Source organism: Macaca nemestrina, chromosome 11 (assembly GCF_043159975.1).
Source record: "Macaca nemestrina isolate mMacNem1 chromosome 11, mMacNem.hap1, whole genome shotgun sequence".
Lineage (NCBI taxonomy): Eukaryota > Metazoa > Chordata > Mammalia > Primates > Cercopithecidae > Macaca > Macaca nemestrina.
Genome location: NC_092135.1, coordinates 19691503 through 19717423, shown reverse-complemented (window position 1 = coordinate 19717423; position 25921 = coordinate 19691503). Strand labels below are relative to the sequence as shown.

The 25921-nt window shown below is 46.8% G+C and overlaps 1 protein-coding gene across 1 annotated transcript in view; it reads left to right on the top strand.

Moving 5' to 3' along the window:
* The window catches only part of LOC105492550 (transmembrane protein 163), a 259890-nt gene that overhangs the window by 195515 nt on the left and 38454 nt on the right, over window positions 1–25921 (top strand). The window contains exon 5 of the mRNA XM_011759761.3: window positions 17342–17438. Coding sequence (XP_011758063.2) covers window positions 17342–17438 — 97 coding nt within the window. The remainder of the gene's footprint in view (window positions 1–17341; window positions 17439–25921) is intronic.

Sequence of the window (25921 nt, the reverse complement as noted above, 5' to 3'; positions counted from 1 at the left end):
CACCATGCCCGGTGAATTTTTGTATTTTTAGTAGAGATGGGTTTTCACTTTGTTGGCCTGGCTAGTTTTGAACTCCTCCCGACCTCCGGTGATCTGCCTGCCTTGACTTCCCAAAGTGCTGGGATTACAGGCATGAGCCATTGTGCCTGGCCTCATTTGTGTTTTAAAGTTTGCTCACATCCCCAGTGCCACCTTTGTCCACTGTGCTCATCTGAGGCTGACACAAACCTCAGGACAGGCTTATCAAGGCTGCCTTGTATGGAGCCATCAAAGGTTTTAAAGACTGCCCCAAGAGAGGGGGACGTCAGCAGAGTTCATGGCAAAATATGTAGTGATTTGAAGGAGGGAAGTCTTGCTTTTGGGGCCTCTCTAATCTGATTTATTTGGCTTGGTCTAGCGACAGCCTTGCTTTTAGGTCTGTGAGTATCTTAAATGGTAACGTGGAATTGTGGGCTCCTACAACACTTGTGCCAAGGACTGTCACTTTTGGTTGGTCATTGGAGTCTAGGAGAATGTCCTGATCCTGGGGTCCTGGATAGATTTAATTTGCAAAGCCAGGAGAATGTTGAAGTCCTGGGTCTGCACTCGGTTTGTTCACATGGATGTTTGTGGTTAGACTCTGAGTTTGTCTGTGTTACCTCCCAATTGTCTTGCTTTCTTTTGATTTTGACAATATAATATAACTGTCCTTGCTCTCAGTTCTTCCTGGAATGCCCCCTGCTTGGAACTGGGGCCTGAGACAAGGAAGGCCGCAGATTGGACAGTGATTCCCGGCGTGATCTAGGAAGCAGGAGTGAAGTAGGGGGCGAGTTAGACAGGAAAAGAGGAAAAGTCAACTGAGGTGAGATATCGTGGTCACTTCTGTAGGCAGAGGTGGCTGAATTCTGCCTCTGAGAAGTCTATGCCCTGCCACCCTCACGGGCGCTGAATTGAGACCGTACTAGAAGGTGTTGGAAGGAAATCTGAGTGGGCCAGGAAGATGTGATGTGGCACCAAAAGTCTTTTATGTGACCTCCAGTAGTTAAAGGACCATCCTCTCTACCTGTCTTGACTCTGGGATGGCCTTGTATTTAGTCAGCACTGTGGCGCGTTACATTTAGGTTCCTTAATCTCCCATTCCTCAGACAGGCAGGGTGATACTGGGCGTGGAAGCACCAGCGCTTATCTCTTGAGGTGGTATGCTCGTGATGAGTGGACCAAACCAATAGCCTATTTATGGGCAGATCTGTATTTTGTAGGGAAGCCAGCATTTTGTGAATCTGATAACACATTTCAATGTAACTTGATATTCCAGAATTTTCAGAAACTTGCCCCTCTAGGTGAAAGCTCTAAGATGAACCATTAATGTGCTTTCCCCAAGTTACCATATAGTGAGGCTCTGGTGTATTGATATTCTTCACATAATTCAATATCATTGTTCTGTTTAGAAGACCAGCTTCCCAATGCAATGGATGAACAACATTTTCTTTTAAAATGTTCTCCTTCTGCTTTCTGTATTATCCTTTTTCTCTTACTCTGGGAAATGTCAGCCTTTCAAAATAGTAGAGTGTATAGGTCACAGAGAAGTTGCAGAAATAAGTAAGATCAGCCAAAAACACGGTGCATTTTTTTTTCCGTCTGACAACTCTGTAGTGATATATGAAAGGAAGCCCACAATTTGCAGATCACTTAGTGGGAAACTCATACTTTTTCTCCTAACTTGCCAGTGGGTAAATAATACCTACTGTTCAGTTCTTACGTTTTGGTTATGCAAATAAATCTGAGCCTTGAACCTATTGATTTAAAATAAAAATCTTTAATGAGCCAGAATTCCCATTGCTCCATCTAGATTGGAGTTTTAGTATGCCAGGATCTTGGCGGTTAAGTCAGAGTGGCTAACTTTCAACATGAGGAAGCTGAGGTCTAGAGATACTTTCCTATTTTTCTCCAAGTTAATGACAAGGGCTCCTGGGCTCTGCTTCCAGCTTAGTGACTCCAGCAATACTGCTATTCCAGTTAGAAAAAAATAAACACAAAACTGTGTGTGAAAATTTTGTGTATGTATTTAGGTTGATAAACACCTAGATAAAGAAAATTCCAGCTTGTCTATGTTGCAAGCCTCAAATTTGGCTGTGAGTCCCAGTTCAGTTGACAGCTTCATAACACTGGGTAGCTCATAGACTGTCCCCAGACTGTCTCCAGCTCTCTATTTCTCCCTAACTGTCCCTCTCCCCATCAACCTTCTGATTTGTCAGAGGGGAGAGGTAGTGTATACTACGTTTGGCAGCATCAGTGAAAAGCATGCGAGAAGTCCACGAGAGTTCTCTGTAAGCCTCTCATGCTTACCCACGTGCCATGGGGTGTTTGCCTCAGGGAATTCATGTCCTTGGGACTCGACCAGCTTGACCAGCTGTGGAAGCTTGATCAGCTTCCCAAAGGGCATGATATAGGGGGTTTTACCAGAGGTCCCAGTGATGGAAGATGATGCCACAGGATTAATTAGAAATGTTATTTTTTGTGGGGAGGGGGGTGGGTGGGGGTAAAGGAAGTCAGCATGATAAGCAGTTTTGAAGTCACAAACTTATGACAGAAAAATCCATGTAAACAAATCCACTAAACACATAACCATTAATTACAGCTCACAACCTCCCATCATGTTTGCCTCTATTTTCTAATTTAGGGTGCTTGGTAAATCTCTAGTCTAGAGTAACATTTTAGTTTTGCAGTCCTAGGGTGTAGATAGAGCTTGGCCTCTCTGCCACTCACCAGGGAGCCTTACATTTCATATATATATATATGTGTGTGTGTGTGTGTGTGTATATATACACACATATATATGCGTGTATATATGTATATGTGTGTGTGTGTGTATATATATATGTATTTTTTTTTTTTTTTTGAGACAGAGTCTCGCTTTTTTGCCCAGGCTGGAGTGCAGTGGCACAATCTTAGCTCACTGCAACCTCCGCCTCATGGGTTCAAGTGATTCTCCCGTCTCAGCCTCCCGAGTAGCTGGGATTACAGGCACCCACCACCATGCCTGACTAATCTTTGTACTTTTAGTAGAGATGGGGTTTCACCATGTTGGCCAGGCTGGTCTCGAACTACTGACCTCAGGTGATCCGCCCGCCTCGGCCTCCCAGAGTGCTGAGATTACAGGCGTGAGCCACTGCACGTGGCCCATATTTTATATAGGCTTAATATCATCTTGGATGACCTGTGCCTACCCATCTTATTTATGTTTGCCACAGTTTTGGGAGGGAAGTGGTCTTTTTATCATTCCCACTTTTCTTCTAAGGAAACTGAGCCTTGGAGAAGGAGCTATGAACAGTTGAGCTTGGGTGGCAGCTTTCTAGGTTGCCCCAGAAGCAGGGCAGAAACTCACCAAAACCACACCTTGTGCACCTGAGTCCCGGTGCCCCACAGGACACGCGGTACACGCTCATGAAAACATGGTTGATTTACACGTCAAGTCTGAAACTTGATAGAGGCCCGCATTTCATGTCTTGTGAAGATACAAATACAGGTCAATGTTAGAAGTGATGTAGCTGGAGAAGACATTTCTAGAAATTTTGTTTCTGTTATAAAAGTACAGCACGGAAAAGTAGAAGGGAACAAAGTCTGTCTTCTTACTATTATTACTTTACCGTGTGTTTCCTTCCAAAAATTTCCCCCCCGGGTTTAGATTTATTTTTATGTGTTTCTAATCTGCATATGTATATTTTTATATCCTGTTTTTCATTTATCTTTTGGATACTTTTTTTGATCAACAAAAAAAAATTTTAATGGCATCTGATAGTCAACCGAATTGATGGATCACAGTTACTTAAACACTCCCTTTGTGGCACATGTAAATTTCCCACTTTTAAATATAAATAACACTGCTGTGAACATTCTTCTGCAAAAAGCCTTTTCTTTAGGGATTGATTCCCGGAAGTGGATCAAAGTGAATGAATAATTTAAGTCAATTACTTGAAATACTATAATCAAGGTTAGAAACACTGTAAAATAGGTTACTAAGGAAATGATGGAGTACTTTTATAGGAATCAGAATAAGTAAAAGATGTAATTAGCCATGTCATGCTGAGAAGCCTGTGTTCAGAAGGTGCTGAGCTCGCCATTTCCCGCAGAGACAGAGCAGAAGAGTGGTTGGATGCTTCAGACCCAGTGGGAGAGTTTAGAGACCACAGGGGGCTTCCGTTTTTGTCTTTTTGATTCGGTAAGATTATTTACTCAAGTGGTTTTCTGTACATCCTGTGTCAGTGGGATTGCCTGGTTTTCAGGATAGACTAAAGCTTGGGCAACTTGTCTGTCGTCAGACCTCATCTCCTTCCCCTGGTTTCAAGTACCAGATGGCTGAGACAGCCTTTGCTGCCACTGCCATAAGATGAATCCCTTTCAAGAACCTTGTATCTGTCAGCTTTGCTGCAATAGCAGCACCCAAAGTCTCAGTGACTTATGCCGCAAACATGCATTTCTTCATTATTTCCATGTAAGCCAAGGTTTGCTGGTGGCCTTTTCCATATGAGTTCTCATTCCAGCTTTTAGGCAGAAGGAATAGCCCTTCTCCTAGGACCACTGGGCAGAAATGAGGCCAAACCAACTGTGCACATGGAAAGTTTCTGTGCAGGTACAGTGATGTCACCTCCACTCACTGTTTACTAGAGCAAGTCACACGGCCAAGCCCCATAGTGGGCAGGATGTATACATCCCCTACACAAAGGTGCTGTCAATCACACAGCAAAGGTAGGGGTGTGAGGTTGAGAGCAATTGATGTGAGCAATGATACACACTTCTGCAGGCCTACTGGGAATTGGCCTCCTTGTTTTCTTTTAATGACCACCCATCCCCTTGTTTACTGTAGCACAGAAGCCTCAGAATATGGCTCTGTGCATGAACTGAATTGACCATGTGGCCCAGGATGGCTTTCAATGCATGGGCCATGAGTTGGACAAGCTTGGTCAAAGTAGTTCGTGCACAGAGCCCAACACAAATTTGTAAACTTTCTTGAAATACTATGAGATTTATGCACAGACCTCTTTTTCTTTTTAATTTAAGCTCATCAGTATCGTTAGTGTTAGTGTATTTTATATGTGGCCCAAGACAATTCTTTTTCTTCCATTGTAGCCCAGGGAAGCCAAAAGATTGGACAACCCCGACTTTGACCCTAGCATGAGAGAATCTCTGGTTTAACACAGTATATGGCCAACGTGGTCTTGGCCCTCTTCATCCTTGTGGCGGGTGGTATTTTCTGAAGATGATCACAACCATATCCCCCCTCCACATGTTGTTCTACAATGCTTCCTTGTCACTCCTCCATCAAGAGGTGGCATCTTGTCCCCCTCTTCTTTAACCTCAGCAAGCCTATGGCTCACTTAAGGACTGCAGAATGCCCTGGAAGGATGTGGCATGCTTCCAAGGCCTTGCAGCTTCTGCCTGGTTTCAGTGGAGCGCTGGCTCGGGGGAAGCCAGCACCCCCTGCAGAAAGCCTGGCTACACCCAGGGGTGTTGGTTCAGCACTGTGGTTGACAGTCTCAGCTGAGTGTGGCCTTCCAGCCACCCCTGGTCTTGGCTTTCAGTCCTTGTTATCATTCCTCTTGGATTGAAAGTCCAGGGAGAGAGTCTGATGGGCCCAGCCTGGGTCAGGGGCCTGGGTTCCAGCAGGGGTGCAGTGACTGTCGGTCCTCCCCTTGGTGACAGTGGAGCCTGGAGGGAGCATGGAGGCTGGTTACCTATGAAGAGGGGATGAATGCAGGTCAGGCCCTGCAAGTGTGCAGCACAGACAGTGCCTGAGTCAGCGTTGGAAAATGCAGATCTAATCATCTTTCTTCATCATTTTCTAAGTTGTCAGGGGCTCTGCGTGGTTCTTCACAAGAACGTTTATACAGCTTACCTTATTAGAACGTGAGGCTCCACAGGGTTGGGTCTCACTCTCCCTCCTACTCAGCTTCCCAGCTGGATTCCTCGTGGAAACTTCACTCCAGTTTTTCTAGGGCATTTGTAATTTCTTGGGGGGAAAAATCTCCTCCACTTTGAAAGATTTTAGTGTAATCCATGTGCTGATGATTCCTGAGTCAAGTTTGAATCTAAACTCCTATTCCAGCTCCCTTCTCAACACCACCACTTGGATGTCTAACACACACATCCCACACTTACTGCGTCTGCAGCTGCACTCCTGATCTTTCCTGCCCCCGGACCTGCTTCTCCTACAGTCTTCCCTGTCTCCGGAAATGGCAACTCTATCCTTTGCTTTTCTCAGGTTCAAAGCTTCAAATAATTCGTAGCTCCTTTGTTTCCTACCATACATTAACAAGACTTGTCAGCTGTGCCTTCGGAATATATCCCTGAACAGACCAAAACTCAGAACCAGAAAATGTCCAGAGACTCACTCTTCAGTGCTGTATCCTGACCCATGTCATCATTTGCCACATCCTTACCTGCCTGGATATCCATGACATCATTTGCCACATCCTCACCTGGCCTGGATATCCATGACATCATTTGCCACACCCTCACCTGCCTCGATATCCGTGACATCATTTGCCACATCCTCACCTGCCTGGATATCCATGACATCATTTGCCAATCCTCTCCTGGCCTGGATAGCCATGATATCACTTGACACGTCCTCAGCTGGCTTGGCTATCCATGACATCATTTGTCACGTCCTTACCTAACCTGGATATCCATGACATCACTTGCCATGTCCTCACCTGACCTGGATATCCATAACATCATTTGCCACTCCCTCACCTGGCCTGGATATCCATGACATTATTTGCCACTCCCTCACCTGGCCTGGATAGCCATGACGTTGTTTGTCACACCCTCACCTGCCCTGGATATCGCCACAGCCTGCACACCGCTCTCCCTGTTTCTGCCCTTGGTGAGCAGTGGTCCTGTTAAAACATGCCACATCATGTTTCCAAGTTCGTGCGCCCTGTGGCCTCCCATGTTTGTAAATGCCTAAATCCTGACAACAGCTCTAAGACCTTATATGATCCACCTTCGCCATTCTCCCTCTTTCTCACTCCCCTTTGGAGTTGAGAGGGTTCCACCTCGGAGCCTGAAGCTTCATCCCCCCCGTACCTGCATAGCTTGCTCCCTAGAACAGTGCCTGGCACCCGGCAGGTGTGCAGTGGAAATGCGCGGGATGCATGAATTCTGGCGTGCCTTTGGACTTGCCTTCCCTTTTCCCGGAACATACTTTTCACTCGTCTTTATGAAGTTAATTTATTTGGTTTGTTCAAAGTCAGCTCAATTCTCAGCTTCTCTAGGAATATTTTTTTCTGAGACAGAGCCTTGCTCTGTTGCCCAGGTTAGAGTACAGTGGCATGATCTCAGCTCACAGCAACCTCCACCTCCCAGGTTCAAGCAATTCTCATGCCTCAGTCTCCTGAGTAGCTGGGATTACAGATGCACGCCACCATGCCTGGTCAATTTTTGTATTTTTGTTAGAGATGGGGTTTCACCATGCTGGCCAGGCTGATCTCGAGCTCCTGACCTCAGGTGATCCACCTGCCTGGCCTCCCAAAGCGCTGGGATTACAGGTGTGAGACACTGCGCCTGGGCCTCTAGGAATATTTGTGTGTGATTTAATTGCCCCCTTTCTCTACTTGGAGGAAAAGGGCCATGTTGTGTCCTTGTAGCTAATGAACTGCAGGTTTCTTTGCACATGGTAGACATTCAGTGTTTCTTCATGTTTCATAGGTCACATCTGCACACACACAACTGCAAAAACCGTGATCAGCTTCTCTAGGAAGAGTTTTTCCTAAAGCCTCTATTCCCCATCCGTGTTCAGCAAAAGCTGTTGTCACTCTCTTTGGGTATCTGCCTGGATATATTCCATGCATAGACAAGCAGTTGTACCTTCAGCAGTTATTTAAGAAAAAATTGGAATTGGTGCAGCTAATTGCCCTGACATTGAAAATACTTGCACGGTTTACTTGAAATAACCAGTTGGCTAACGTAGCAAGATTTTTAGATGTTCATATTCTCCTGAGAAGCAGGTTTACCCTGAGAGTACCTTTAAAATCTTTCCAAAAACCACTGGTTCCCTTATTCCCTCAGCAGCTGGAATGCACTGAATTCTGGTCAGTCTGCTTGGATCTCATGGGAGCCTGCAAGACCCGTGTTCCCTATGCTGCCACTTCTCCCGGCTTGTTCTAGAATCACCTCTTCCAGCATCCCTGCAGGTGCCTTCTCCTGGTCTTCCTGCTTCCACCCATGTCCCTCTTTGTTCTTTTCTCAAAAGAGCAGCCAGAGTGATCCTTTTTGAATGTGAGTCAGGTTGTGTCATTTCTTTGCGGAGTCCTCCAGTGGTGCCCTGCCATCCTTAGTGGAAAAACACAAGTCCTTATGGTAACAGCAAGGCCCCTGGGTTCCAGCCATCCCAGCCTCGTCACCGTAGGTTGAGCATGCTGGGTTCCCTCCTGCTAGGAGCCTTCGCACTCAGTGTTCCTCTGCCTGGAGTGCTCATCCCCAGGTGGCTGCAGAGCCGACTCTCCCATCTGGTAGGTTTTTGTTCAGATGTACCCTCATTAGAGAGAAGTGTGAGTGCTGGATATAAAGAAACCTCCCCCTGCCCCCCGCCTTGTTCTTCCCCTTTTTTATGCTTTGTTTCTGTATATAATGTACTTACTTGTTCATTGCCTATCCCCATGTGAGTGCCACAAGAGCAGGCAATTGCTGTCCTGTTCATGCCAAATCCTTGCCCTAGAACACAAGAGTCAGTGTTTTGCTGATTAATTGGAAGACCTTGGGCCACGAGTCTCCGCATGCGTTCCCTGTGCAGTGTATATTGGAAGCAGAGATCTCGGGTAGGGTTTGGCAACATTTAGACGGGCTGTTCCCTGTTCCTTTCTTTCTATCCATTCCCCTCCACCCTGGAAATGTGAGACCTGGAGGCCCCAGGAAAATGGCCTTGGGAGCCTAGGCTGGGGAGAGGCCTCTCAGGCTCAGGTCAGTGTATCTCACTTAAGACCTTCCTTAAGCTTGGCAAGCCCCAAACAGACTCACTACCAGCTCCTCACTGCCTGTTCTTGGATGCGCCACTACCTCTTCCTTTGTGGCCAGTCTCAGAATTGGGGTTGTCCTTGTGCCCTTCTCCTCTGCCTATGCCCAGTCAGTCACTGAGTTCTGCCAGTTCGATCTGCTTGGTGTCTTTCCGTCTTGATTCTTCTCAGCTGTCGTGGTCTGTGTGTAGAGTCATCAGTTTGTTTTTGTGGCCACTGACATTGTCTTACAGGCTATTCCCCTCCCTCTAGTTCCTTTCCCTTCAACCCTCCCAACCCCAGCTGCAGTCAGGAGGGTCTTTGCAAAGCCCAGATCACGTCATGGGTCTCCTTTGCTTAAAATGCTGCAGCGACTTCATGTCACCACAAAGGTTTCCCCAACCTCAGACCTGTGTGTTCCCACTTGGTGATCCTGCCCTGTCTGTGTACTATCTATCCTATCCTTTTATGAACTTAATACTTAATATATTCATTTTTTCCCTAAGCAACAATAACTTTGCAGTCATGGAGTGATGACCATTGTTTTCTAAGGTACATTAAAATATGTAACTATTAAATACAACAGGTGTTGGTCTGTATGCTGTCTAAGATCTGTTGTGTGTACCATGGGTGATGCACCCGCCATCTTGAGGGAGCTTCCAGGACATACAGGTCCTTTCTTTGTGGCCATTGCATTGCTGCTCCCCTGGGACCAAATGCTCCAGGAATAGCATCTCCATTTTGAATTCCCGCTGAAACAGGGCCCCACAGTGCTGTGTCTTTATGCTTTTGTCCGTAAAGTTTCCTCTGTCTGGAGTAACCTCCAAAGCTTCTAGTTTCTCTGCTTCATGATTCCCGTCCATTGTACACCCAGCTTAGACGTCATACTACAGAGCCATCTTTCTTCCTGTTCCGTCCCCCCAGGTTGTGTTGTATCACTCTGCGTTCTTTCTTCGTTTTATTCCTTGTCCATTGCCTATTTTCACATTCACAAGTGATGGACTGTCCTGTAGTGATTTCCAGGTTTTCTATCCTAGATTTGTGCTCTCTGGGGCCTGGGTATAGATTTTGTTTGCCTTAGCCTCAGGGCTTGACACATAGAACTTAAAATGTGAGTGACTGAATTTTCAAGTCCCTTTCTAAAATGCAGATACCTTGGTGAAGCAGTCGCTGTGGCTGGAGATAGGTTGATGTTAGATGAAAACAAGAGTGAGACTGGCATGTAGACCTGGGGTTTGGCAGGCTCTCTGGAGGGAAGGAAATGGCGCATTGACTGGTGGAGGTACCAAAGGCCTGATGTGCCTTCACATAGTTTCCTAGAGCAGTCCCTGTTAGCCCACATAAATTGACCCCATCTTGAGGAATGGCTTGGGCGACGGCCCCTTTGGTGAGCCTGTGTATTTTCAGCCCAACCTTTAGAGCTGTACTGTCCAGTATGATAGTCACCAGCTACATGTGGCCATTTGATTTTTAATTAAAATAAATTAAAATTTCATTTCTTCAGTTGCAGTAACCACATTTGCAATACTCGATAGATAGCCATGGCGAGTGGCTACCACATAGAATAGCATCCATCATCGCAGAAAATGCCCTGGGTCTGCTCTGCTCTAGAGACTAATTGTTTAACAAGTTCCTCATGTTGACTTTTGTCCCTAAAGTAGATGCCAGAAATAAAGTCCTAGCTAAGTGGGATTTCAGTTGGTCGGGTTCTGTTCAGCTTGTGTATCATTACAGATGTAAACCAAAGGTCATTTGTTGAGGAAGGAGAGGTTTTAATGGTCACAACTTGAGGAAGTGGAGGCTCTCACCATGGAGAGGGTAGGGAATGCTTGCGTGGAGAGCTGTGGTCTGAGTGACTGTCCCTGGTCCAAGTCAATCTCACCCGCTCCAGAAACACAGCAGGTAGATGAAGTTGAAGATAGAGGAGAGAGATGGGAAATGGATGGAGAGAGGGGATGAGGGGCTGCAGCTCAGGAGAGTTGAGGGGAGGAATGAGGTGAACATGAGTACAAACATGAAGGGAAGTGGGGGAGTTCCAGAAGGAGGAGAGGAGGGAGGCATTGACAGTGACGGATTGAGGGAGGGGTGGAGTCTTAACCAGATGGGGCCGGTTTGGCTTCTCCATGATAGAGAGGAGAGAATGGTTCACAGCCATTCCTTGCTCACATTCTCCTTTTATCCTGCCTCCAAGATGAGCTTCCTTTGTGGCTTTGTTTGAAATGTCAGAACACACAGAGAGAAAGGGGGCTTAGCTGGAGAAAAGCAGCATTAGGAATTGTTCAGCCATAAGTACTGTGTTATATGCTCACACCACTTAACTCTTGTATTTTTCATTATTTGCTTCATATTTGAGCACTGTCTCAGATGACAAATGCTTTGGAGACCAGAGTCAAAGATGATAAATAAAACAATTACACGTTAAACTATGGGCTGAATTGGTTAATCACCAGGGCTTCTTTGTGTTTAGATCTGTCATAAATTAGAGGGTGATTGGAGAAACTTCTCTTGTTTGGCTTTTTTGATCTGATAGGAAGTAACCTAGAATTGGTAGGCTAGGACTCAGGCTGCTTTAATGTGAGCCACAGGCCTTTAAACCTACAATTGACAAGGGGCCAAACTTTCTGTCTGACATCATTTTGTGTATGAGTCTCTGTCAGTAGGTTTTGCCCTTATAATTTCAGAATTAAGAACTGATGCCTCTAGAGATTTATAATACTGTGCACAGTTAGCAATTTGGAGCCTTTAGCAGAATAGAAAAAAAAGGAGGCTTTAACTACCTTTAATAATTTCTTTGAAGTGACTTGTTAACCATTGCTTCCTTTCGGACATTGTGTGTCTTTGTGTGTGTGTGTGTGTGTGTGTGTGTGTGTGTGTGTGTGTGTGAGAGAGAGAGAGAGAGAGAGAGAGAGACAGGGTCTCTCTCTGTCACCCAGACTGGAGTACGGTGGCACGATCATGGCTTACTACAGTCACAACCTCCTGGGCTCAAGCAATCCTCCTGCCTCAGCCTCCTGAATAGCTGGGACTACAGGCACACACCACCATGCCCAGCTAATTTATTTTTTGTGGAGGTGGGGTCTTTGTGTTGCCCAGGCTGGTCTCAAACTCCTGGCCTCAAGCAGATCTGCCTGGGCCTCTCAAAGTGCTGGGATTACAGGTGTGAGCCACCACGCCCGGCCTATTCAGTGGTTCTTAAACTTGAGTGTACATCAGAATCACCTGAAGGGCTTATTAAACCACAGATTGCTGGGCCACATCCCCAGAGTTTCTGATTCAGTAGGTCTGGGGTGGATTGACTCAGAATTTGCTCTTCCACCAAGTTCTTATGTGACGCAGGTGCTGCTGATTCGTGGACCACACTGTGACGACCACTGATCCGGTGGGTATTTATTTGTTTATTTAGAAACAAGAGTTTCACTCTTGTTGCCCAGGCTGGAGTGCAGTGGCGTGATCTCAGCTTACCGCAACAACCTTCTCCCAGGTTGAAGCGATTCTCCTGCCTCTGCCTCCCAAGTAGCTGGGATTACAGGCGTGCACCACCACGCCCAGTTAATTTTGTCTTTTTAGTAGAGACAGGGTTTTTCCATGTTGGTCAGGCTGGTCTTGACCTCCTGACCTCAGGTGATCCACCCATCTCGGCCTCCCAAAGTGCTGGGGTTACAGGTGTGAGCCACTGCGCCCAGCTGGGAATTTAAATTTGGTTTCAGTCTGGGTTGATTGGCGGATTATGCTGAAGCGGTGCAGCTCATTTGCCTCTTTCTGATCCATGAAGTTCTTCCCCAGAGTTGGGGCAGGAGGGAGGAGTCTCTATTCTTTTTAGTGACCTGGTTCCTCAATGCTCTTGTTACTGGCCAGGCCAGCCTTTCTGGGTTGAGGCCACGGATTGCTGATGGAGCAATTACCCTTTGCCCCCACCCATCTCTGATCCGCCAAGCTTGGAAGCAGCTCACACTTGCAGATACAAGAATCAGTCATATTTGCACTGTTTGCTCCCGACTCAAATCTTCACAGCATCCTGGAGACCACTAGTCCCAGGGCAGTGGTGGTATGAGCATGTGACGTGGCTGCCCAGAGCTTTCGTGTGGCTGGATGGTTGACCAGGGCTGGCTGCTGGGAGGGAGGCAGTTGAATGGGATCCTATTTCTGGATAGACTTCACAAACTCCTTGAGTGACCTTAGGGAAGCCGGCCAATCCTTGACTCCTGCATTTTTAAACACTCCTGTTTATAAAACACCTCTCTCCCCACCCCTCATCCATAAAATAGCAGAAAAACAAAAACCTGGGTCTGGTGAGTGGCCTCCAGGGGACTGATGAGCTGATGTGTGGAGCTCTGAGTGCTAGAGGAGAAAGCTGCTGTGTAAACACAATAAATATTAATAAAACGTTAAAAAATAGCACCGTGCCTGCTGCTAATAATAGCTGCTTTGGGCTGCTGGAGACACTGACACACGGGCTCCCAGCAGTGTCGAAGGAGAGGTGACTGTGGGTTTTGAATCTGCAACCCATTTAAAAGATGCAAATGAGTTTTTGAAACATTTTGGAGCATATTCAGAGGTATATTGGTAAAGAAAATAGGATTACAATTCTGTGAAATACAACTTTAATAAACCAAATCACAAATTTCTTTTGATTTTCATTATATTTCACAGTTGCCTTACCACGTGGACTATTCCACGGGCATTTGGCTGAAGCATCGGGAGTCTCTTTCCCCCTCCCATCCCCAGTGGTAAATGGTTGATGCCTCCTCAGACTCCCTGGGGAGACTTACGGATGAATCCATTGATGTTTCATCCACTCTGCTGCCTGCGGGAGTACCTGCTGCATGCTATGTAGTTCTTGCCCTTACAGAATTTATAGTGTAATTTTGAGTAAAGTTAGGTAAACAATACATTACGTACGAGGCCCTTGCATCCTTCGTACTCATCTCCTTAGGTAAATGTACACAGAATCCATATCAGCCTTTTGTGCGGGATGGAGGCATGGCTGCGGAGAGCTGGTGAGAGGCAGCTCCTGCATTATCACCACTGTTTCCTGTCAGAAGCAGGCATTTGTTCCTTCCTTCCCCCAGAGCAGTATGGAGATGGAAGCTCCCTTGGGGATATGGTGACAAATTGCCTGTAGAGTCTAGCACGCAGGTTGTGGCTACCCTACTTGATTTTCAGGGAGGGAAGGCTGATTGACAAACAAATGCACTACGAGGCCTGTCAGGTCCCACGAGACCCCCTTCCTTCCTCCCCAGCTTGGATGTTGCTTCCATCTCAGCCTCTGTTCCGGGGAGTTCTGTGCTTTCACCTCACAGTGGAAGCTTCCTAGGGACAGGGCCCTACCTGGCTCTAGGAGCTGGAGTGGTGTCCAGGCAACTTAAAAAAAAAAAAAAAAAGGAATTCCCCAGGGGAGTGCAGTGTGCTGTCAGTGCTGGGAAGTGCTGAGTTGATGACTGAAGTTACCTGAAAGGGTTAATTAACGAGGAATCTCTGTGAGTCACTCAGGAGTTTTGTGAATGGAGGGAAGAACCACATTGCGGGAACTTACCTCAGAGGCCTATGCTGATTTCAGGCTTTCTCCTGTAATGGGACCTCTCAGGGCACATGCCTCACAGGGAGGAATGGTTACTCCAGGTCCCTAGCACAGCTGGCCCAGAACTGTCTTCCAAACAGGAGGCAAGTGCTTTGGGAGTGATGCTTCCCAAGCCCTAGGAATCCCTGCTCTTGCTCCAGTACGGAGTCACTAAAGGGCCCTCCAGTAGGTTCACCTCGTTCCTTCAGGACTTTTGTTTGTTTGTTTGTTTGTAGTTTATTTATTTATTTATTTATTATTATTATACTTTAAGTTCTAGGGTACATGTGCACAACGTGCAGGTTTGTTACCTATGTATACTTGTGCCATGTTGGTGTGCTGCACCCATCAACTTGTCAGCACCCAACAACTCGTCATTTACATCAGGAATAACTCCCAATGCAATCCCTCCCCCCTCCCCCCTCCCCATGATAGGCCCCGGTGTGTGATGTTCCCCTTCCCGAGTCCAAGTGATCTCATTGTTCAGTTCCCACCTATGAGTGAGAACATGCGGTGTTTGGTTTTCTGTTCTTGTGATAGTTTGCTGAGAATGATGGTTTCCAGCTGCATCCATGTCCCTACAAAGGACACAAACTCATCCTTTTTTATGGCTGCATAGTATTCCATGGTGTATATGTGCCACATTTTCTTAATCCAGTCTGTCACTGATGGACATTTGGGTTGATTCCAAGTCTTTGCTATTGTGAATAGTGCCGCAATAAACATACGTGTGCATGTGTCTTTATAGCAGCATGATTTATAATCCTTTGGGTATATCCCCAGTAATGGGAGGAAACAACAGGTGCTGGAGAGGATGTGGAGAAACAGGAACACTTTTACACTGTTGGTGGGATTGTAAACTAGTTCAACCATTATGGAAAACAGTATGGCGATTCCTCAAGGATCTAGAACTAGATGTACCATATGATCCTCCAGGACTTTAACACTGCCCGGTTTGTCCCTGATTCCAGTGTTAGGACTATGGTTCCCAGCCCCAGGCGTGCTGTCACCCCGAGGCAGCACATTAGCACCTACTTACTGCCTGAATTGTCTCTTCTGCCCCTGGTGGATCATGGGGCCCCGTGGCTCACAGCATTCACATAGGTTCTGTAGGATGGCAACTTCTTTCCCCTGTTGACTTTGGTGGTCAAAGTCAATATACCCTGAACTGTATTCTCCTAGAAGTGACTTACTGTCAATCCTTGGTCTAGGGGTGGTCACCCTGGGGGTGTGGCAAGTTACAGCTGAGTCCATTCCCAGGTTGTGTCCTTGTCACTGTCAATTGTGCGGCCTCTTCAGCAGTGTGGAGTTCTCCCAGTTAAGATCCTCAGTGTTTCGTTTTTTTGCAGAGCCTGTGTCTCTTGGGGGTGATGTTCCTTCCAGCATCCATGTGTGTATTCATTTGCTCAAGTCTGTGCTGATTCCTAGCCCATTCATTCCTTTTCCTTCCATCTCTGTTCTTTTTTGTGTTTTGCTCCAACCTGCAATTATTCTGTCTTTGCTTTTGAGGGAATAAAACCTACACCACAGTGTGACTTAGAAGCCGACTGAGTGGACTCCAAGCAGCCTTGCTTACCTGCTTTTATTCCTCAGTCCTAAGTGTGGAGGATGGGGTCTGTTCACAGGTTTACTGGGATTATAAGTAGGTTTTACCTCAAAATTAGGTGAGCAATTTGGGGCCATGCTGTTAGTCCAGAGAAGGGGACTCCAAGGTGGATAATAAAACATGATTTTGTTTGATAGTTGGGGCAAGATTGCTGAGGAGGCTGCCAAATGGTGGAGACATCAAGCTGGGACAGGAATGATCTAAACCTGACTGTAGTCACTCTTGTATTTTTTCTCTTTTCTCTCCCTCTTCATTTTCATTTGATATTTTAACCCTTGTAATGCTATCATTTCCTCGTGCCTCCCTTCATCTTCCATCACTCTTCATTTTTCCATCCTGAGATTTGTTGTGTCTGGGTTGTCAGAGACTTTTCCTATATCCTGAGTCCCATAGCCTTCTTTGCCAGTCCCCATGCCACATCCCCAGCTGTGTGTCCTCTCGCTTCACCTTGGCCTCACCGCGCACCTGCTCCTGCCTCTGCCTGTGCTGGGTGTCTTGGTTGACCATCTCCTTTCTTACCCCTCATTTTTGCCTTTTAGAGTTTCTCTATCTTACTGCAAACTCCTGTCTTGTCATTACCAGATCATTTCTCCTTTTCATCATTGGGACAATGCAAAGGTGTCTGTCACGTCCTATCCAAAAGTGACAGAGTAGACTTTCCTTTGCTTAAGCTAACAGTAATGGCTTCCCGTTTTATGTTTTGTGCATTGTCTCATTTCCTCTTTAGGTAGGGAATATATTCCCATTTGAACGATGAGGAAATCGAGCTAAGAGAGACAATAATCAAGATCACACAAGTTAAGTAAATGGTAGAGCTTGGCATGTCTCATGCCAGAACCTCCATTCTGCTGTTAAACCATGTACCTTCCCGTCTGAGCAGGAATGACACATCACATTTGCCAGGCAAGGGAGAAAGATTTCACGGCCTTGAAGACCCTTCCATGCCAGCGTTCATGGAATGCTGTGAGCTTCTGTGGGATGGTGACCTCTTTTCCCTGAGGCTGACTCTGGTGATCAAACTCTTGAACTGTATTCTCCTAGAGGTGACTTAGTGTCCATCCTTGGGCTGTGGGTGGTCACCCTGGGGGTGTGGCAAGTTACAATTGAGTTCCTTCCCAGACTGTGTCTTTGTCTCTGTCAATTGTGTGGACTCTTCAGCAGTGTGAGTCCTCCCAGTTACGATTCTCAATGTTTTGTTTTTTGCAGAGCCTGTGTCATCTTGGGGGTGATATTCCTTCTGTCATCCATATGTATAGTGGTCAAAGCCATCCATGACCTCTCAACGAGGCTGCTCCCAGAAGTGGTAAGGTCCTTCTTCTTCCTTAACAGTCCTTCCTGCCAGTGCTGGCCCCCTGGGCTGCCTTTCACCGCAGGGTTCCTGGGGGGAGTCGGGCACGTTGAGAGGGAACAGACAACATTTTGGGGGGTCAGAAGAACTTGTTGCAGGGATGCGAATGACCTGGTGGAGAGAAACACTGGGCAAGGTGAAGAGACTCCAGATAGGTGAGCTAGGACTGGGTTCTGTGTGCCTCTCCTTAGCTATTTTCACTATTTTTAAAGCAAGATTCATTTTGTTTTTGTAAAGAGAAACTGGGTTATTTTTGTGGAGCAGAGTGATCCAGTCTGTGGTGTTTGCATCTGTTGTTCAGTGTTCATTCATTGATCGTAGTATTAAGAATTATTTTCCTTTGCACCTCAATTCATTACATAAATATATTCACGTTACGTTCTCTGACACACTTGACGCTGGGATATTGAAACTGGAGGACACAAATTCATATTAAAATGTGTCTTTGACTACTTTGTCCTCTGGGTGAGAGTCATTACTGGCACTCTGATTCTTTTTCCCTCCCTCCCCTTATAGGGAGTGCTGAGAAAAATATTTTTACAGCCTCCTGTCGTGCAGTCTTCATGGCAGGCAACTGATTTGGTTACCAGGAGATGAAGATGCTGCCATTACAATAATTCTCTGTGTACAAGTTGCAATGGAAATTTGAATGCAAAATCTGGTCTGTCCTCTTAGGATGTGATTTGATGTGAGCTTGGCTACATGCACCATCTGATATAAGACCAAAATGATTAGACCTTTAATTTTACTTTTGAAGAAAGATGTTAATCCTGGTTGGGGTGATGTATTGCATGTATGTGTGTGTATGTGTGTTTTTATAGGGAAGATGAACATGAGGTGAGACATTCTCCTGTGTTTAGTAGAGGCATATGAAAGTGATTTTCCTCACTCCCTTGTAAATGATTAGAGTCATCCCTTTAATGATCCACCAGGATTTTAACTGTTATTTATCACCATAGTTGGCCAGTGCTTACTCTCTAACATCTCAGTGACAGGGAGGAAAAATGGATACGGGGAAAGGAATGTTCCTATTTGTAGTATTTAGTCTTTTTCAGAAGCAGAGATAGCTCGAGCAAATATTACCATTCATTACAGTCCTGTGCTCTTCATCTCCTACTTACCAATCTCCCTGGTTGCCTGGCATATGGGACTCTCACATCCTCCTCCTCCATCAGACTTGCTAGCCTGCATTTCACTCAGTCAGAATCTGAACCTTAGGTAAAATATGATGGTGCCAAGTGTGATTACACGTGTTAGATGTCAGTCAGGAAACATCTACGTTTTATAGGCATTGCAAATAGGCCTCAACTCTGAGAAATGTTTATTGGTGGGAATTTTCTCCACTATGCCAGTTGACACATTCATTTATTTAGGCATTAAAAATTAATTTCCAGCAGGGCTCACGTGATAGGGAATGGCTGGCTGTGCTCACGGCCCTGGTAGTGGCTCTCCTTGTTATTCTCCTGACAGCTGAACCACTTTTAACTGGGAGCAATCTCTTATTATCCCACAGTGCAAAGACTCTTAAGAGAAGCAGCTCACCGACTTAAATTCCCCCTCAAGGTATACATGTCCAACACCCAGCCCCACCTGGGGTTCAGAGAGGCTGAAGATTCCGGGGTTGTGCCTGTCCTTGCAGAACCCATATCCTCTGCACCTTTGATGCATTGTATGGGATTGTAGACATTTATTTTACTTGTTTTTTTAAATTGACAACAATGATATATATTTTTGGGGTACATAGTGATGTTTTGATACATACCATGTATAGTGATCAGATTAGGGTAATTAGTGAATTAGCATATCCATTATCTCAAACATTTATTATTTCTGTGTTGAGAACATTCAATATCCCCCTTCTAGCTATATAATATGTTATATAATTCTAACCTATATAATATATTATCGTTTACTCTAGTCATCCTGTAATGGTTTAGAACACTAGAACTTATTCCTCCTATCTAGCTGTAATTTTGTTTCCTTTAACAAGTCCCTCCCTTTCCTCTCTGGTATCCTCTGTTTTGCTTTTTACCTTTACACAGTCACCTTTTTCTAGCTGGCACATGAATGAGAACAGGCGATGCTTGTCTTCGTGTGTCTGGCTTATCTCACTTAACAGAATGACCTCCAGTTCCATCTGTGTTGTAGTGAATGACAGGATTTCACTCTTTTTTATGGTGGAATTGTATTCCATTGTGTATATATGCCATATTTTCTTTATCCATTCATCTATTTTTGATGTAGGATTTAAAAATCACACCTATTTATGGTCATCTCGTCAGAATTCTGGAGAAGCGATACACGATGGTTTTGCTGGTGGTTTCGTTTAAGCCTTCAGGGTTGTTAACTAGGGAGCTTTCAAGCTGTGTGAGCTCCCGTCTCCAGAGGGGAAGCCTCCTCCTCGGCTGAGGGCTCAGTGGCCCACGGGCCAGGTAAATGCCGCCAGGTGGCGGCTGACCGTGTCTCCATCCTGGGTCTTGTTCCCTTGCTGTACGCTAGAGGTTTATAGAAGCCAACAGGTGACAGTCAGGCCCCCGACCTCTGGCCTGCAGTAATCCAAAATGTGCATTTATGCACAATGCTTCATCTCAAATAGGAGTCACAAACTCAAATGCCTGTAAGCCAGCTCTGAAGCAAAAATAGGAGAAACTGGCCGGGCCTGTGGCAACTGAGGTGCGCGTGCCTGATGAAGGGCCTGGCCTCCTCTGGAGATGTCATGCTGGCATGTGGGCCGTACGGAGGACTCAGCAGCAGCTCTTCTGAGTGTTAAAGAGGAAGTGGAGTGAGGTAAATTGGCAACTAATTAAACATTTTTGAGAACTCTGGTTGAGAGTGGGTGGATAATTTCACGCAGGTTAAATACAGTGTGCCTCCTGGTTGCACACGAGGAGTTTGCTGCTTCTGCACAAACCAGGCTGTGAGGGTAGGATCTGGGTGAAACCAGGGAGACGGGTGCTTAGGGTCTCCGCGTCACAGACTTAGCTCCGAGTGACACCTCCCGCTTAGTCTCAGTTGCAGAACTGCGTTTTACGTGGGATTTCTGTCCAGTTGTGGCTGTAGATTCTGTCAGAAACAGTGTCTTCCCTTCCCCAGCCCTGTTCCCTTGGCAGCCGTCTTTTTAACTTCGCTGCACAGTTCTCAGAGTGGGAATAATTGCAGGGACGGGTAAGTTTTGAGTAAGAGAGCTGTGCTATTGGAATTTCCCAACTGTGAAGTTGGTTGACTCTGAGCCTCAGTGTTTTGTTGCCTGCCCCTCAGGGTTTTGCTGGAGCAACCAGGCCGGCCGGCTCTCTGGGGACCTGGAACAGGACCTGGGGACTCTGCTCCAGGGCTGTGTGGGCAAATGGCCGCAGGCTGCTGCTGCCTCCCAACCTGCAGGTGGTTCATGAAACAGATTCCACAGAGCCGTCTCTGAAACTGCAGTTCTGGAAGCCGGGACATGTGTGGCCTGTGCCACGATGGTAGTAATAGTGCTTTCTTTTTACCAATAGGCTGCTTTGTTTTTGTTTATTTTAGCATGAAAGGATAGTTTTAATCAAAATAAGCAGGTTCCAGAAATCCATGACACTGCTGACCCTCTGCCTCCCTGACTGCATCTTTTTAATTTAGTTATTGTTATATTTTTTTAATTAACAAGTAAAAATAGTATATCTTTATGATGTCTTAACCATTCCACAGTGATGCGTATATCAATATGGGTTGTTTTAAAAGAAGTATCTCGCTCTTCCTGTTTTTACCCCCCCAGTCACGCCGGGCTGTGGTAAGAAGGGGCAGGTGGTGAGCTTCTCCTTTCCTCGAGGACCCAGGGGCTCTGAAAGCTGAAGAGATGTTCCTGAGGGCGTCAGCTGGGTGGCAGCAGAGCCTGGATTAGAACCTGGTCTCCTCGTCCAGGGCTGTCTTAGCCCTGGCCTATGGGGCCTTTAGGACCCTGCTGCCTACTGGCTTTTTGGCTCCGGCCTCCTGTCTGTCTGCTCCCCACACTCCTGAGGGCAGCGCTGCCGAGGGCTGTCCCAAAGTGGGAGGATGTGCAGGCCCCCAGCTGGCCCTCCTGTTCCCAGCCTTTCTGGCTACTCCTGCCACCTATCCCCCTTTCCACAGGGCCCCTTCGCTCTGTGCTGCTGACTGGGGGAGCCCCCACTGCCTTGTCTCTTGAAAGCCCACATGCCAGCCGGGCGCGGTAGCTCACGCCTGTAATCCCAGCACTTTGGGAGGCCGAGGCAGACGGATCACCTGAGGCCAGGAGTTCAAGACCAGCCTGGCTAACATGGTGAAACCCTGTTTCTGCTAAAAATACAAAAAAAAAAATTAGCCAGGCTTGGTGGTGAATGCCTGTAATCCCAGCTACTCAGGAGGCTGAGGCGGAAGAATCACTTGAACCAGATTGCACTCCAGCCTGGGCGACAGAGCAAGACTCCGTCTCAAAAAAAACAACAACAAAAAACAAAAACCAGAAAGCAAGCCCACATGCAAGTGCACCAAGCATCGGTGGAGGCTGCAGCAGCACAGTGTGGGATGAGGGGAGGGTGGGATGTGTGAGGCACATGGAGGGTGGTGCTGGAGTGAAGCTGCTGAGCCTGGCGGGAGGGCTTGGGTGTGGGCGCACCTGCCCAAGGTGTGGCACTTTCTGCCTCTTCTTACCTGTGTGACCCCATGCAAGTGATGCAGTCACCCTGACCCTGGGTCTCCTCTTAGGTAAAATGTGGATGGCACCTCCATCCAAGGCTTATGATAAGAATCGAATGAACAGTCAGTTAGGAGAATCGGCGGTAGAGGACAGCCCCTCTGTGGCGGCTGCTGCTCTTCTGCCTTTTGAAGTTTCTGAATTGCTAATCAAGGTTGCCCCAGATAGTGTCTGGAGGTCATTTCAGACTCGGCTCCTGAGCACCATCTCAACGTGTCCAGTTGTGGCTTCTCTGATGCTTGGCCTTGTGGGGTCCCTGGATGGAGCTTGTATTGCTCTCTCTTGGGCTTCAGGCAGCTGCAGCCCTCTTTGGGCCAGTGTCCTGGGGAATGCTGAACATGCCATTGGAAGATCTGAGCTCTAGGCCTAACCCACCCCTCACTGGCCAAGTGACTTTTAGCAAATCACTCTTCCTCTCTGAGCAAGTTTCCTCATGACGACAGTGGACACAGTACCCACTACTCCACAATAGAATTGTGAGAAGCAAATGATGTGATAATGAATGTAGAAATGCTTTATAAGGGTTGCACGCTTTACAAAGGAAGAAGATGATACTGTTTCTGAAGCTAAGGTTCTAGGAGTCCCATCCTTGCCCTTGAACTTTCTCTGTAATCAATGACCAGCTCATTAGTGCCCTTTGCCTTGAGTGGACTGTGACCTCTTTACCTTGGGCTCTTGGCCAGTGTCTGGGCCCAGGCTCCTTAAGTGGTCATGTGGCAATAATGCTGATTATCATTATAATTAGAGTAATAAACAGTCACATGTTGGCAATAAATAATACATGACCATATGTGGATACTAATAATTGCTACCATTTGATTGCTCATCTCCAGACCAACCCTCTGTCTAGGCACTTGGGATTCAGAGTCAAATAGCAATAATGCCTAGAGTTTTTGTGGGATTCAGAGTCAAATAGCAATAATGCCTAGAGTTTTTGCATTGCACTGCAAAGCCCTTCTTAGAGGACTTGGCTTTTGCTCCCAAGGACTCAGTTGGGGAGAGCTGCTGCATTGAATATGTAGTAATAACAGCTATAATAGACACGATCACATGAGAACAGAGGAGCTTTTTTGTCAAGCCTGGAGTAGCGGGAGGTATGTGGGGACCTTCCCCAGTAAGCAGACACTCCGTGCGACATATGAAGGAAGGGTGGTTGTGGGCAAGGCAGGCGCCTTGTGGGAGGAGGTGCAGGAAGAGCAGGCGCTTCCAGGCAGAGCTGCAGAGGAGGTCACAGGTTCTGTGTGCACCTGTGGTCTCTGTCATACTCTTGTGTCCTGTTTACATGAGAGTCTCTGGGTAGAAAGAGGAAGGAATAGGGAGAGCAAAGGAGGAGGGAAAAGGAAGAAAGGAAAAATGACTTTGTGTTGTAAGTCAGAAATGATGCTTAGCAAAATTTTGTTTTCTCTGTCTTAATTAATTAGGAAGGTTCCCCTTCCAAGCTCTCCTTGTCTGTCTCCTCCCTGAGTTTTTGCCTAAAATTCCTTCCCATTCACTAGAACCAAGCAGCTTCCCTCCAGCGATAAAAGGGGGTCCCTTTCAGTTGTTCATTTCCCTGCAGTAGTTAGCGTCATTTGGTCTCCAGTCCCCGTGGATTGTGGCTTGGGCAAGGTGGCCTTTCCTGTTCACTGGTGCATCCATTCAACACGTGTTTCCTGGCGCGTCCTGCTCTTGAGGCCAGGCTGGCTCTGTGGGACCTGTGGAGGTCAGTGTTGTTCCCGCAGGAGCCTCAGATGGGATTCCACGCTCCTGAGCAAAACTGGAAATAGAACTCTTGTCAAAGATATGTTAAGTTTGGGGCCGGGCGTGGTGGCTCACATCCGTAATCCCAGCACTTTGGGAGTCCGAGGCAGGCAGATCACTTGAGGTCAGGAGTTTGAGACCAGCCTGGCCAATATGGTGAAACCACGTCACTACTAAAAATACAAAAATTAGCTGGTGTGGTGGCGGGCACCTCTAATCCCAGCTACTTGGGAGGCTGAGGCAGGAGAATCGGTTGAACCCTGGAGGTGGAGGTTGCAGTGAGCCAAGATTGTGCCATTGCACTCCAGCCTGGGTGACAGAGCAAGACTCCGTCTCAAAAAAAAAAAAAAAAAAAAAAAAAAAAAAAGATATTTAAGGCTTGGATTTTGTGAAATTACAACACATTTTGTTACAGATCTAACCGACTTCTATTCATAGTTGGTGAATCGGGGAATCCTCCATTCTGTAACATAGGATGGGAGCTTCCCAGGGCAATGGCAGAATAGTGGGCCTCATGCAGTGGGAACAAGGAAACAAAAATAGAAGAAAAGCAGACTGGTTAACATTGGGTTACATTAAATTACTTTTTTTTGTATGAATTAAAGCAGAGGGGACTTTCTTGTGACACTAACTTAGGTAGACTGGAATCTTCTGTTTTCAGGAAAAAATAGTCTGTTTTGGGATCTGTCTGCTTCCTGAAGTTTCAGTTTGATTGTGTGGCATTTAGCATGAGCGACTCCATTCTGGTTTGGTCTGGTCTGTTGGGGCCTAGTGCAGGAGCTCAGGCCAAAGCAGTGGCCTCTCAGAATTTTGTGTAACGATTTGGAAGCCCCCAGCCAAGAACTTTTCTCAGGGATTTCCCACCTGCAGCGGGGACTGTGATTCTTTCATCGCAGGCTTCTGTGTATGCACCATGCTCAGCATTCAGCCTGTAGCTTGGGGTGTCAGGAGTGATTGATATGTTCTTCAGCCATTTGTTATCTTGCTCTCAGTGAGTTTTGCCTTGAGGAGGATGGAGACAGCCTCGCCTGCCTTCTCCCCACACCCTTGGCTTCAGTACAACGTGCCATTTGTCCTCTCACTCATCCTTCCCTCCCACTCAGGACCTCTCCCCTCCCAACCTGAACTCTCTGAGCTCCCTCCTCCTTTCCTCCTTGGAAATGTGGCTTCTGCACGCATGCCTTCTTTTTCGGGTGTCTCCTAGCCACTTGTGGCCAAGCCACCTTCCCAGGTATTGACTTCCAGCCCCTCCCCTGACTTTGCCACTCGTGAAAGTGTTCTCTGAAGACACTCATCCTTTCCTTTGCCTCCCTTTTGACACATCCAAGTTCAATCCCTGCCTTCCCTCAGCCTACCTTGGCAGTAGATTCTTCATGGCATCCCTTTGGAGGCAGGAAACGTTTAACAGACAGACGGAGAACCTGGGCAGCAGCAGTAAAGGCAGCGTCCAGGTGAACGGTGTCCCAGGATTGCTGCCCACGCAGTCAGTGTGTCTGCCGGGGGTCTTCTGAAGCAAGTGCCTCACCCGTGGGAGTGAGTTCCTGAGGGTTCTCTTGGCACCAGTGGGTGCCTGGGGGCCCCGATGCATAGAGGTTAAGTATGCCCAGGAGAAAGCCCAACCCTGCCACGTCCTAACTGGCCATTTAATCTTTCTCTGCCTCAGCTTTTTTATAACATGGAAATAATAATGGTAACTTCTGTATAGGATGGTTAAGAAAATAAAAAGATGTAGCGAATGTGCTTAGCATATGACTATGAAAGGAATGTTGGCTTACATCATGGCCGTTGGAGTAGAGGAGAGGCTTCAAGCAAGTTGGTGGGCCTTTTGGCGCCTCTAGTTCTAGAAGATTAGGCTGTATTGAACAGTCCAGGAAAAGCCTTCAGGGGCGCTCTTCTCAGCTCAGGATGGGTAATGCTGCAGGCTCCTTCTTGAGCATCACCTATGATTCTGAGATCCGCCATCAGCAATGGAAAGATTCATCCTCTAGTATGACACGCTGTCATGTGTAACTCTGAG